Consider the following 14,439-nt stretch of genomic DNA (forward strand, 5'->3'; position numbering starts at 1 on the left):
AATAGTTATGGGTTGGGCGGGGGTACGGTACAGGTCCATTAGTGATGGTGATAGAGGTTGGGGGAAGCCTGCACTAGTGGGTGGGGGTGACAGGTGGGGGGGGGGGGAATGAGGGGATACATAGGCTGATGGGGGGGGCTCTAGGGGGGGGGGGGGAGAGGGGGAGCAATTTGCCTAAAATTGTATTTATTTTTCCAAATGCATCGCAAAATAGGCAATATCACGTTTGCCCCAAAGGCAAATGCACTAATTTTCCCATTTCTCAGACCTCTGGCCCTCAGAATCTTCACCTGTGCTGGAGGCAAGAAAGCCGCCCTGCTATTATAGTCAGGAAGAGTATACAGTAATCCAGCTAGGTTCAAAGAGGGAAACAAGACAGACTGTAATCACTGGAGACACAAGAAACAGTAGATGCTGGAATCTTAAGTAAAACACAAAGTAACGAAGAACTGAACAGGTCGGGCAACCGCTGCGGAGGGAATGGACAGATGATGTTTTGTGTTGGGACTCTTGAATTAATTTAGTTACTGCAACAATAAAACTGAAAAGGGTCGGGAGTAAAGTTCAATAGGAATCAACACAGATGCATGGCACAGTGGTGGTGGAGGTGGAGCTGCCACACCACAGCCACAGTGAAACCCGGTTCGATCCTGACCTCAGGTGCTGTCTGTGTGGAGTTTGCACATTTTCCTGGCGATTGTGTGGATTTCCCCCAGTGTTCTGGTTTTCAACCACATCCCATAGAGATGTAAGTTACCAGGATATTTGACTATCATTGTGTATGCGAAGGGTAGAATCTGGGGAATGGGGAGAGGGGGAGGGGGAGATGTTGATGGAACTGCGGGAGAACAGTTAACAACGAAAATTAACGGGGAAATGGGATTGCGGTGAAAAACGGCAGCTGGACAAATGGCCTTGTACGGAAACATGATGCATGGGATTACATGCAGGGATCAATGGTTGTAAAAAAGCCTTTTGCCCCCCATAAGAGATAAATTCTCCTTGAATACAGTACCGTCACACTGATGAGGGAAACCTGTGTTTTACGAGCAGCCTTTAACATGCCAGGATTGGAATACAGGCAATGTGAGCCAAGAAATGAGAAAATAATAGACCCATGTCACCTTGAGCAGTCACCCAAACAGCGATAGGGGACAAACTACCAACAAAACAATCCAAGGAACGCTACCAATAATCAGTTTGTGTAAATAATCATTTATAAACGGTATAAATAATCATTTGAAAAGGCACAGCACAATAAAGGATAACCCAGTCTGACTCTCTTGACATCTTCCCTGCGGGTAGTTGATGACGGGAGTGCACATTAAGTTCATAACTTCATGAGACAAAGGAGCAGAATTAGGCCATTCGGGCCATTGAGTCTACTCCGCCATTCAATCATAGCTGATCTATCTCTCCCTCTCAACCCCATTCTCCTGCCTTCTCCCGATAACTTTTGACGCCTTTACTAATCACGAACCTTTCATCCTCTGCTTTAAAAATACCAAATGAATTGGCCCTGCAAAGCCGTCTGTGTCAACGGATTCCACAGATTCCCCACCCTCTGGCTAATAAAACACCTCCTCATCGCCATTCTAAAGGTAGGTCCTTTTCCCCCACACCCAAGATGGCGCCAAAGTCGGGTGACTGTGTGTGTGTGTGTGTGTGTGTGTGTGTGTGTGTGTGTGTGTGTGTGTGTGGCCCCGTGTGTGTGTGTGTGTGTGTGTGTGTGTGTGTGCTGGCCCCCGACGTGGATCTGCTACCATTCATTACAATCAGTCCACTTTTAAAAACTGTTATAATTCTGACAAAAGACAGCAGAACAGAAACATTGACTGAGTCTCTCTCTCTCTCCCCAGTTGCCTCCTGGTCGTTTCACGGTTTTTATTCCTTTCCTTCAGATTTACACCAACAGCATTATTTTGCTTTGACACTGAGGGAAGTTTAACCTGAAAATCTCTCCCTCTCAAACATAGTGTGGCACTTACCAATTTATTGTTCTCATAAACATCGTCCTTCTTAAGCGAATTGAAATCTCTGCAATTGAAACAGAGTAGGGGTCAGTATCAAGAGTGTAGCTTCATACAGAATGTGCTTTTATATATTATCCCCCAAGTCCCTTCATCAAACACGCATACGCTTGGTTAAAAGAGTGGCTTTTAATGAGCAACTTTATGAGAGAACCAAGTGTGGAGTCTTGTTTCGGGGCCTGGCTGGCTGCAAGGACAATCACCAACCATGGAGTGGTGAAGGTCAGCAGTAACCATTGGGAATGGGAGATACAACAGAGATCTGGGTGCATCACAGTGTTGGAACAGATTAATGTGACGATGGAAGGATCTGAAAACGAGGATCAGAATTTTAAAATAGGAGATGATACTGAACCTGCCCAAGTCAATGGATACAAGGATGATTGGGAAATAGGTCAGAAAGAGCTGAATCTTGAGAACAGTGGATGATATCCAAACTGATCAAGACACACGGCCAGTTATTTATACCGTAGATGAGGAAGATCCGAGGTGCTGCATGAGCAATCTGAACAAGCCGTAACAATAGTCATAGTATCACAGAGTCAATACAGCAGGAATACAGAGCCTTGGGCTCCAATTTGCCCATGCTAAACAAAATGCCCCGTCTATACTAGTCCTGCCTGCCCACGATTAGAAAATATAACTTAAATGTAAATTCTACACCTTGGAGTAAACTCACCACAACCAATAAACAGGGTACAACATTCTTAACCCTTCACCCAAAAAGAACAGCACAGTCACACGATGGGTAATGGCACTGTACTCAGTTTACCTACTTCCCAGAATGTATAGCAAAGATTTTTTACACTGGAGAGGACCTTATTCATGAAAATTGCATACATCTTCACTGCACTGTACTGCAAACGTTGGGAATGAGAGAATCAGAGGCAGGGTTGAGGGCCAGTGTGATTAATCACATCAACCCTGTGAATCTCCTCAGAGGCAAAATTGCACTGGTTAGGATTTAGCTTCCTTCCTTAAGGTGCAGAATGGATCACGGCATCATAGAGACACAAGGCAATCTGCTAACTATAGGGCGTTTATCACAATCAAATGACAGAGAACTATTAACCAGCAAGCCCAGAGCAAACCACAGAATATGTCAAGGTGCAGTGGTTGTACAATTGACAGAATTCAATAGCAGGATATGTCACCTAATCCATGACGTATTGCAAGCAGACATTTATAGCAAGTTCATTGTTTTAAGCCACAACTTCACTGCAGCACTGACACGATCACTGCTTCTCCTGTCAGTATAATGGGAAACACGCAACAGGACTATTCACAGGAACCCAGCCCTTTTAAGCGATGGGTGGAGAAAATTCATTGTTATTTTCTCTAGTGAGGTGGAGTCCTCATACTCCACCACATGCCTTATGAAACACAGCAGGGGGTGGAGTATGAGGAGACCCCGGCAGGTAGTTGGTTTGTGTCACCCTGCCTCGTTTGGTAGCCTCAGTCCGTGTCTGATGAGGGCACACGTGCCAATTTGGCTTCCTCGGTTTGCCTCTCGAGTCAGAAAGATATTAATTCAAGCCTCATTCCAACACCAGAAATCAGGTCTATACTGATTGCACAGGCTTGGGATGAGTCATGACTCCATTAACGCTGAGTTATGGAGTACGGTTCAGCTCACGTAATATGATCTGTGTGCTGAGAATATCGGGCTGGACTGAAATGATTAGATAAAGGGATATTGTAAAGATATGGGGCTGTGAAAATTATTGATAAAGGACCTAAAAGATTCACATAAACAATTTGATCTCAATGTAAGATACACAAGAGAAGAATGGGAAACAGTGGGAATTTGATTGTAGATCTAGAAGTCGAAGAAAAAGAAAAAAGGAACAAGACCAGGGGCAGCACAGTGGCACAATAACTTACTTTGCCCAGCTTTGCCTTGCATTCAATGCCTTGACTTGCCTTGCTTTCATTGTTTTCCAATGCTTTCAATGCCTTGCCTTGATGGAGCGAATGAAATCAGGTCTTGCATTCAATTCATTGCCATGTCTTCAATGCCTTGACTAAAATGCCTTGCCATGCCTTGCCTCTGTCCATGTGGAATTTGTACATTCTCCCTGATTCAATATATTCATGGCTGATCATCCAACTCAGGTACGGGATACTGAGTTGGATGATCAGCCATGATCAATATGATATTGAATGGCGGTGCAGGCTCGAAGGGCCGAATGGCCTACTCCTGCACCTAATTTCTATGTTCTATGTTTCTATGTTTCTATGTGACCACGTGGGTTTCCTCCGGTTGCTCCGGTTTCTTCCTACATCTTAAAGACGCGCAGGTTTGTAGGTTAATTGACTTCTGCAAATCGATCCTAGTGTGAAACTGAGATAACATGGAACTAGTGTGCAGGTGAGGTGATCAATGGTCAGTGTGGACTCGGTGGGCCGAGGGTCCTGTTTCCTCACTGTATGGAATGAAGGAGAGAATCCAGAGATGGATTCTGTCAACATCACCTGAACCTCCAAGATCAAAACTAACAGGAACTGGAGAGTTTCAAAGATCAAATAGAATTCAAAATCTGGTAAATGAGCTAGGAATGTAATTAAACTGATTCCATTCCTCCTTTTATCTTTTATGATAAAGACCAGCAACATAGTTTGTATCATTCAGTACGTGTGTCCAGTCAAAAAGAATCCTTTAATGAACCACACAGCTCTCAGTGCCCCCTGTACTCTGCACTCTACAATTTCAGACCTCAAAGTTACTGCTCAATTGAACATTAAATCGGGGGGTTAAGCCACAGCTGTTCATGTCTCTGAACCCCTCTTGCCACTGCAACCAGGAATTTCAATTTTGGGAAATTATATCGTTTGAAAATCGCCAGCACCATCTCACAAACTGCTTCACATGACTGGGAAGAATAGAGAGGAGAGAGTGATCTAGTGAGAATAGACTTGATTGTTAGAGGGACAGACAAGAGATTCTATGGCCACAAACAAAATACCAGGTAGTTGCTTTCTCGTTGCCAGGGTTAAGAATGTCTCTGAGCAGTTGCAGAAAATTCTCAAGGGGAAGGGTGGAGCAACCAAAGGTCATTGTGCATAACAGTATCAATGACAAAAGGCAAAAAAATGGATGATGTTAGGGCAGATGGATGTGTGGCTGAGGTGTGGTGCAGGGTCAGTGCTTTCAAGCCTTTGCACAAAGGGGATCTCTTGTGGGGCAGAGGTGACCTATTTGGGAGGGTTGAAGTTAGTCTGGCTGAGTGGTGGGACTCAGTAGCGAGGCAGATATGAAGTTTAAGGTAAATACAGGTTAAACTTCAGGAGACAGGACTGTAGAACATAGCAGGGAGGAAGGGGAGACCAGGTTTAATCTGCATTTATTTCAATGCAATATGCTGAACAGTTAAGACAGTTATGGAATATGATATTGTTCAAGAAGGAACTGCAGATGCTGGAAAATCGAAGGTAGACAAAATTGCTGGAGAAACTCAACGGGTACGGCAGCATCGATGGAGCGAATGAAATCGGGTCTGAAGAAGGGTTTCGGCCCGAAATGTTGTCTATTTCCTTTGCTCCATAGATGCTGCCGTAACCGCTGAGTTTCTCCAGCAATTTTGTCTACCTATGGAATATGATAATTGTGCTCAGGGCAATTTTCTAATGCATTAATTGGGATGGATACAAACTCAACCTCCTCTTGGGAAATAAGAGAGGCCAGATGACGGAAGTGGCAGTAGGGGAGCACCTTGGGACCAGTGAACATCATATTATTGATTTTTAAATCATTATGGAAAAGGATAGGACTGTATAGCCTTGACAGTGAGCGGTTCACATTGCAAACAGTGCACGGTCAGGGCCACGGATGCCTAATCACGAGGTTTGCAAAATCTGAAATGTGGACATCGCAGACCTTCAGCAGTGAGCGGCAGGAGAGGGTGGATGGGGTTGGATTGTTTTTTCTAGAACGTTGGAGGACGTGGAGAGATCTGATAGAAGTATATAAAATTATAAGCGGCATAGACAGGGTGGACAGTCAGAACCTTTTTTCCCCAGGATGGAAAAAAACAATTACTAGAAAGCAGAGCTTTAAGGTGAGTGGGGTCACATTTCAAGATGTGCGAGGCAAGTTTTTTTTAACACATAGGATGGCGAGTGCCTGGGGTATCTATCCCGCCAGGCATGGCGGTTGAGGCAGATACAATTGTAGCATTTAAGCAACGTTTGGGTAGGCATGTGGATATGCAAGGAATAGAGGGATATGGATTATGTGCAGGTAGATATGAGATGGTCTTGGCATCATGTTCAGCATAGACATTGTGGGCCAAAGGGCCTGTTCTTGTGCTATACTGTTCTATGTTCTATGGGACAGTCCGAGAGCAGGAGGGTGGAGATCGGTGTGGGGGTTGGAGTAGAGCAGCCCATGAGTGGGAGTTAGGGGTCAGTCCATGATGGGAGTGGAAGAGTCAGACAGAGAGTGGGAGTGAGAGGTAGGATGGAGTGACATTGGGTTCAATGTGGCAGATGACCCTTTCACAGCTTGGTAAATGGTTTCATTATTTACACTGATGGCACTACAGGAATTCAGCTGATACATGGGATTTTATGGACTTGGTTTACAATTGCAGTGCAGTAGATTGGCAGGAACATAGTTCGCCCACACAGAGCACGTTGCCACAACGGAGCATGCTAAAAGTGGAATGCACTGGACCTGGGACAGTACTTGTCTCGCTACCAACAAGCCGTGACAGATACTGCTCCTCAGGGGCTGACTGGAGGAGATGCCAAAGGAGGGAATAGAGAACTAGGGCCAACCCCGGGCAGGTCAAAGGCAACAGCAGCAGGAGGAGTGAGGCCCAAAGATCACAGGGAGGATGGGAGCTGCAGCAACAGAGCACATGGGATCCATCACAATCTTGCCTCAGCCCACCTTCTCCCAAATCTGGGTCCCGCTGCCTAACTATACATAGATACATAGACAATGGGTGCAGGAGTAGGCCATTCAGCTCTTCGAGCCAGCACCGCCATTCAATGTGATCACGGCTAATCATCCACAATCAGTACCCCGTTCCTGCCTTTTCCCCATATCCCTTTATTCCACTAGCCGTAAGAGCTCTATCTAACTCTCTTTTGAATGCATCCAGTGAATCGGCCTCCACTGCCTTGTGAGGCAGAGAATTCCACATTCACATCTCTCTCTGTGTGAAAAGGTAAAATGAGCTCTATCTAACTCTCTTTTGAACCTCACAGCAACCTCTTTTCACAGTTCACACTGCAACCCAGCTTTGTGTCATCTGTAAATGCACTAATTTTACTGTGAATTCTTCATCTAAATTATTCATGTATATTGTAAATAGCTGCATTTGTGTCTCCACCATGTTTTAGAATTTCACTAGGGGATACCCTCCTTCTTCAAAGTTCTTCTCACAAAAGCAAACTACCTGTACTACTATCTAGAGTGCATATAAAATGCTGGCCTGATCCCCATTGACAAGACCCTGCCGATAGACAGCCCCTCAGTGGGCGAGGCTACATTTGGAGTATTGTGTTCAATTCTGATCACGCTGTGATAGAAGGGATGTCATTAAACTGGAAAGAGCAGAGAAGATTTATGAGGATGTTGCCAGGTCTCAACAGACTGAGTTATAGGAAAAGATTTGGTAGGTAAGACTATATTCTTTGGAGCGCAGGTGACTGAGGGACGATCTTATAGAGGTGTACAAAATCATGAGGGGAATAGATAAGGTAAATGCACAGAGGTAGGGAAACCAAGAACCAATGGTGAGGCGAGATTTAAAATGAACCTGAGGGACAACTTTTTCCACTCAGAGAGTTGTGGGTATATGGAACAATCTGCTAGAGGAGGTAGTTGAGGGAGGTACTTTAATAGCATTTAAAAGACACTTAGACAGATACATACTGTAGATAGGAAATGTTTATAGGGATATGTATCAAACACTGGTAAATGTATGGGGTATCTTGGTTAGCATGGTTGAGTTGGGCCAAAGGGTCTATTTCCATGCAGTATGGCTCCAATCACATGAGTGAGACTAAAACTACTTTAGCTGGTTAGGCCACAGACACCCAAATGCCATGTCCCTCATCCCACCATTTTGTAAAGGCAACCAGACTCTGGCATAAGGACCAGACGAAATGTGTAGGAAGGAACTGCAGATGCTGGTTTAAGCCGCAGATAGACACAAAATGCTGGAGTAATGCTGCTTGTCCCGTTGAGTTACCCCAGCATTTCGTGTCTATCTCTGGCAATGGACAATGTGGTTATTTTATTTATTTTTTGTTGTTTGCATGAATATTATGTTTGAGGATGTGGAAGTGAGTTTGCTAGTGATCAACAATGGCCCATGGAGATAAGGAAAAGTCCTCCGTTCACTTCCCGGTGAGGGTGGGTAAAGGGAGGGCCAAGAGGATGGACACATCATGAGACCAATAGACGGTGCAGAGCTGGTGAGGGGTGGGGCATTACCAGAGGGAGTGGAGAGGGAGAGGGAGATTTCCAGGAATAGACATGATGGGAACAAAGGGCCTGATTATGTGCTGTACAACTCTCCATAGCTGATCGCCCTTGCCATCCTACAGTGGAGAAGGGGTCACCTCAGTCTAAATGGAGCTGGCAGCTCCATAAACCAACCACAAGGTGACCGACTAAAAATAGATGGGCTGGTCTGTCACCTTGGTGCCTGTTTCAGCGTGGGATCTGACTGTGTACACGAGCCAAGCTTGTCGAAAGCAATCGCAGCAAGTCAGAATTCCCCCTTCGGATATGTTTATCCTATTTTCCCTATTCTTCCGCTTTCTGTACACTGGAGGCTTCAAACTAAATATATTTGCACCACTGTGAATAAGCAAACAATGATGAAAAAGATACAAAGGCTTATTCAAACTTTGCATTGTTGTACTGTGTTACACAGCTACAATCAGCAAACCCTGGCCACTCCACACAGTGGTTAATGTGCCCATAGCAACTCACGATTGAAAGGAGTCAGATTTAGAGTTTCAGAATTACCCTTCAATGCAGAGCATAGAATTTTTTTTAACTTGGACTGGTGACTGGGTCTCTCTTCAGGGATACTGCACGACCCAAGTATTTCCAGCGCTTGGTGTTTTTAACCTCCTGTTTCTAGCCTCTGCGTTTTGAGTTCTCCTGAAGCCTTGACAATTGTTCAGCCCACAACTGTGATCATATAACAAACACATTGTAATTTCTGACATCTGTATTTCCTGCAACACTGACAATACTTCAAAACAGAACTTAATTGAAAAGCGTTTTGGATTATCCTGGACTTTTGCTAGACATTGGAAACCCCCATTCTTTCCAAGACATAGCATGGATGAGATGGGCCAAATGGCCTCCTCCTATGTTATACATTTTCCATCAGTCTCTGTCTATATTTTTTACAAATGATCTGTCATGCAACAATTGCAAAAATGCAAGTGTGCTCCAAGTAAACAGAGACTCGGGAAGTTCCTTTACTTCCCCACAGGAACAGAACCACACAAACTCAGGGAATGTGGGGAATGAGGAATTTTAATTGCAGCCCACGGTTTGCACATGGGATGAAGACCAAAGCAATCCGCCTCCATCTGGGAATTTAAAAACTGGGTGGGAAGAATTAAATAGACACGCTGTTGCTTCTGACAGCTTGAGAATTGTCCGGCTCGGGATAAAACTTTCCATTGCCACAACAGTGACGGCAGCATAGGCTCTCCATTCCACTCACACAGGAATAAGAGGCTTCTCAGCCCTTCAGTTCTGTCCTGTCTGACAGTGCTGTGGCTTCACTTCCCTTATGTACCTTTGTTCACTCACAATGCCAGTCTTGACAGTGTGACACTAGCATGCGAGTGGCACAGACATTTATTTCTCATCCTTAACTGCTAACAAGCCAAGTAGGTTGAAGGATCAGTCATAGAAACATAGAAAATAGATGCAGGAGGAGGCCATTCGGCCCTTCAAGCCAATACCGCCATTCATTGTGATCATGGCTGATCGTCCCCTATCACATTAGCTGGTCATCCATGTGGGATTTGAAATCATGTCACTGGGTCAATAATCCACAGATGTAATCTCCACACCACCCATAATCTAGCAATTTACAGCTGGCTCCTGACATTGGTTCAGTTATTCGTTTATTATTTAGTATTGGTGCACAGAGAAACTGTGACAACTACGTTTTACCTTTAAGAAGAAACTGCAGATGCTGGAAAAACAAAGGTAGACAAAAAAGCTGGAGAAACTCAGCAGGTGAGGCAGCATCTATGGAGCAAAGGAAATAGGCGACGTTTCGGGTTGAGACCCTTCTTCAGCAGGGTCTCGACCCAAAACGTTGCCAATTCCTTCGCTCCATAGATGCTGCTTCACCTGATGAGTTTCTCCAGCATTTTTGTCTACCACTAAGTTACTCCAGCATTTTGTATCTATCTTTGAAGAGAAAGATGAAGGGCAAAAAAATGGCCAGTGATGCCACAAGCAGTAACAGAAGCTAAAGCCTTCTGAATCCATGCCGTTCACCAAACACATACGTCCACTAATCCTGCTCCAATCTCAATTTATTCCCTCAACATTGCCATCAACTCCACTAAGATGCTATCCCTCACCTTGGCAATTTAAAGTGGCCGATTAAGCCATCAACGCAGAATCTTTGTAAGGTGGGAGGAAACCAGTGCACAAAGTGGAAATATACATGGTCGAAGGGAGAACATGCAAACCCCACACAGGCAGCATCAGAGGTCAGGCACCCCTCTTCCCATCAGTCGCAGCAAAGCGGCACAGCAAGCAGAGCCGCTGTCGAACTGCGCCTCATACCTCGGGTGCTGTCTGTGTGGAGTGAGCACGTCCTCCCTGTGACGGTGTGGGTTTCCTCCAGGTGCTCTGGTTTCCACCCACATCCCAGATATATCCAGGTTGGGGAGTTAATTGGCCACTGAGAATGGTGAATAGTAGAATCCGGAGGAAGATGGCGGGAATGTGGGGGGAGAATAAAACATGGAAATAGTGTAAAATTATTGTAAATTGCTGCTTGATGGTTGGCGCAGAATCAGTGCGTAGAAAGGTTTGTTCCTGTGCTGGTTCTCTCAAAGATTCCATGAAAAGTGACTTCTGATTTATCTATCGGTCACTTGCATTTAGGGGTGGTGGAGACTGAGGTATTGGTGGCGAAGGGGAAACCAACGCTTTGTCTGCAGATGCTGCCTAACTAATTGAGCGCTTCCCTCATCTGTTTTTAGTTCACATTTATTGCTTTGGGAAGCTGCCCATTTTGGATATGATTAGGTCTCCAAACCACTCCTGCAGTGTTTCAGTGTTGATCTGCCGTGAGTGAAACTGATGGGGGGGGGGGGGGGGGGGACCCTGAAGCAATCAGGATTGATACCTCCAGCAGGTTTGGTCAATGGGTCAAATGACAACACTGATGCTATTTGATCAAGTGTTCATGCAGGTCAGACAGACAAGCAGCGACTGAGGCAGAGATGGACCCTGAAGCAATCAGGATTGATACCTCCAGCAGGTTTGGTCAATGGGTCAAATAACAACACTGATGCTATTTGATCAAGTGTTCATGCAGGTCAGTAAAGGGAGGAGAATGACAGTGAATGAGTTGGGATAGTGAAAGCAGAGCACTGGACGAAAGACATGGACATGTATATATCCTTGTAAATGACCATGTACATGGCCCATGTTCCTCTAAACGGGACAGATTTGGAGGAACATGGGCCAAAATGCAGGCAAGTGGGACATGCTGGTCGGTGTGGGCAAGTTGAGCTGAAGGGCCTGTTTCCACGCTGTTTGATTCTATACAAGCAACACTATGGCAGATATGCTTCCTATACCACAACACAAATATACGGAGAATAGAATCCTATCCAGACCACAGAGATGATATATTACATCAGCAATGTCACATCATTGGCATTGTCCTCTGTGTTGCCAACATTAACTGGTTGCTCCGACCTCCTGGGTTCCTCTCCTTCCAGTAGATTGCGCGTGCTTGGATTTCCTATCCAAGATTTCTATTCATATCCCAATTCAAGTGATCCCATACAATGGGTTGGACTACTGCCCAGTCAATTCATATCACTCAAGATCCTGCCGCTGTCAGGAGTTGGCTCCACTTCAGTGTGAGAAATGCCAGATTTAGATTACTGCCCAACAGCCGGATCTGATCAAAAGTCTCTTGTGCTCCTTAAACTGTGACCCCTTAATCTTAAATTGATGATCTTAAATAATCTGTTTGTTATTGGAGGACAGGGAAAGAGCAGAGTTCTTGAGAGCAGCTGTCAAACCATTCCCTGCTCCATCACTGTGCTGGCACCCAGTCCCAGGAGGTGGGAGGCTGAGATTCTAATCCCACTCCAGGTACCTAGACAGTCATGCCATCAATGAAGCTCGCCACTCTCGGGGATGCCATGGTTATTTTAGTTTCGAGATACAGCGCGGAAACAGGCCCTTCGTCCCACCGAGACCACACCGACCAATGATCCCCGCACACACACACATTAACACTATCCTACACACACACACTAGGGACAAGTTACATTTATACCAAGCCAATAATCAACAAACCTGTACGTCTTTGGAGTGTGGGACGAAACCGAAGATCTTGGAGAAAACCCACGCGGTCACGAGAACATACACACTCCGTATAGACAGCATCCGTAGAGGGGATCGAACGGGGGTCTACGGAGCTGTAAGGCAGCAACTCTACCGCTGTGCCACCGTGCAGAGGAAATGTTAAATTGAAGAAGGACAAAGAGATTCTTCCTGGTATTCTGGTCAACATTTATGTTGAAAATGGGAAATGTTTATTTTATGCCTTTTTACAGAGATTATGGTTTTGGGAGTTGCTGGTTAAGGAAAGTCAGTCAGAGTTTGATCTCCAGTTGAACTTTGCTAAATCAACATCAGTAAACCAGATCATAATAGCTTTATCACGTTAATACTTGCAGGACTGTTGTATGCAAATTGACTGCAGCATTTCTTGCATTACAACACTGAGCACACTTTAAGAACGTCAGGGAAGTCAGAAACTCAGTTACCCTCTCCACAGATGCTGCCTGACCTGCTGAATCTTTCCTGCATTCTCAGTTATCAAAAGTTCTGTTTTAAAGAAATGAATGTGGTGGGCGTTGGGACAAACCCGAGATAAATACAAGCCTTTCTTACAACTTATTTGGCAGCTGCAGAGTTCAGCAGGAAATCAAACCCTGGGTGATCTCCTCAACCTAGTGTCACCTGCAACACAATTTTTGTAAAAAGCTGTTTTTAAACCCTTTCCCCACTTGAAAATAACTGCACTTAAGTCGCGAACCAAGAGAATCCTAACAGAACCAGTTCCATATTTGTTCAGTCTCCCCTGGGCACCAATAAAGATATGCTCCCATTAACAAGAGGCACAGGAGTGCAGATCCTGGAAACTATGGGGAAAAAAGGAAAGTTGCTAGAGGAACTCAGTATGGAGGAAGGTACACAAAAAAGCTGGAGAAACTCAGCAGGTGCAGCAGCATCTATGGAGCGAAGGAAATCGGGACGAAACGTTGCCTATTTCCTTCGCTCCATAGATGCTGCTGCACCCGCTGAGTTTCTCCAGCTTTTTTGTGTACCTTCGATTTTCCAGCATCTGCTGTTCCTTCTTAAAAATTCAGTATGGAGGAAAATGGACAGTTGATGCTTTGAGTCGGGGCACTTCATGTCAAATGAAAAAGTAGAGGGAAAGTAGCCAGTATTAAAAAACACGTGGGGAGGAATGGGGGCAAGATCTGGCAAGCGATCGCTGGATGCAGGCGAGGAGAGATTGATAGCAAAAAAAACAGTCAGGTGGGGAAGGGGAGGGAGGAAATAACGACAGAGGCTGAGATGGGGTGTGGAGAACAGAAGTCACGAGTAAGAAAGGATGGTAAAGAGAGGAACTGAATAAAGAGGGATGGTGGGAGTTCAGATGGGAACAACATGGAAGAAGATGATGGGGGGGGGGGGGGGGGATCCAGTCCAGTGTGGATGATGGTCAGATGGAGTAGATGGAGGGGAAGGGGGAAAGAAACAGGATGGTAGTGGATGGGAGATATTATGGGAATAAGGTTATATGTAAGAGGATCAGGGTATTATAAGAGAGAGAAAGGGACAGAGAGAGGATGCAGGTTAGACCAGGAATTAGAGAATTCAACATCCATGCCCGGTGAAATATGAGGTGCTGTACCTCTTGTTTGTGTTTGGCTCTAACCTGGCTGTGAGGGGGCCAGGGGGGGGGGGGTCAGAGGACAGACAGGTCAGTGTGGGAATTGAAGGCCAGTTCCACAGGGAACAACAATTTTTCAAGGAATAGATGTACGTTATCTATCCGGCCCGAAACGTCACCCCATCCTTTTCCCCTGTGTTGCTGCATTCTGTGTCTATCTTCAGTGTAAACCAGCATCTGTAGTTCCTTCCTAC

At 45.2% G+C, this 14,439-nt stretch overlaps 1 protein-coding gene across 1 annotated transcript in view; it reads right to left on the reverse strand.

The window, feature by feature from the left end:
• Nucleotides 1-14,439, reverse strand: part of micall2a (mical-like 2a) — a 73,661-nt gene that overhangs the window by 56,398 nt on the left and 2,824 nt on the right. The window contains exon 2 of the mRNA XM_055651338.1: nt 1,989-2,037. Within this exon, the coding sequence (XP_055507313.1) occupies nt 1,989-2,037 (49 nt within the window). The remainder of the gene's footprint in view (nt 1-1,988; nt 2,038-14,439) is intronic.

Source organism: Leucoraja erinacea, chromosome 20, assembly GCF_028641065.1.
Source record: "Leucoraja erinacea ecotype New England chromosome 20, Leri_hhj_1, whole genome shotgun sequence".
NCBI lineage: Eukaryota > Metazoa > Chordata > Chondrichthyes > Rajiformes > Rajidae > Leucoraja > Leucoraja erinaceus.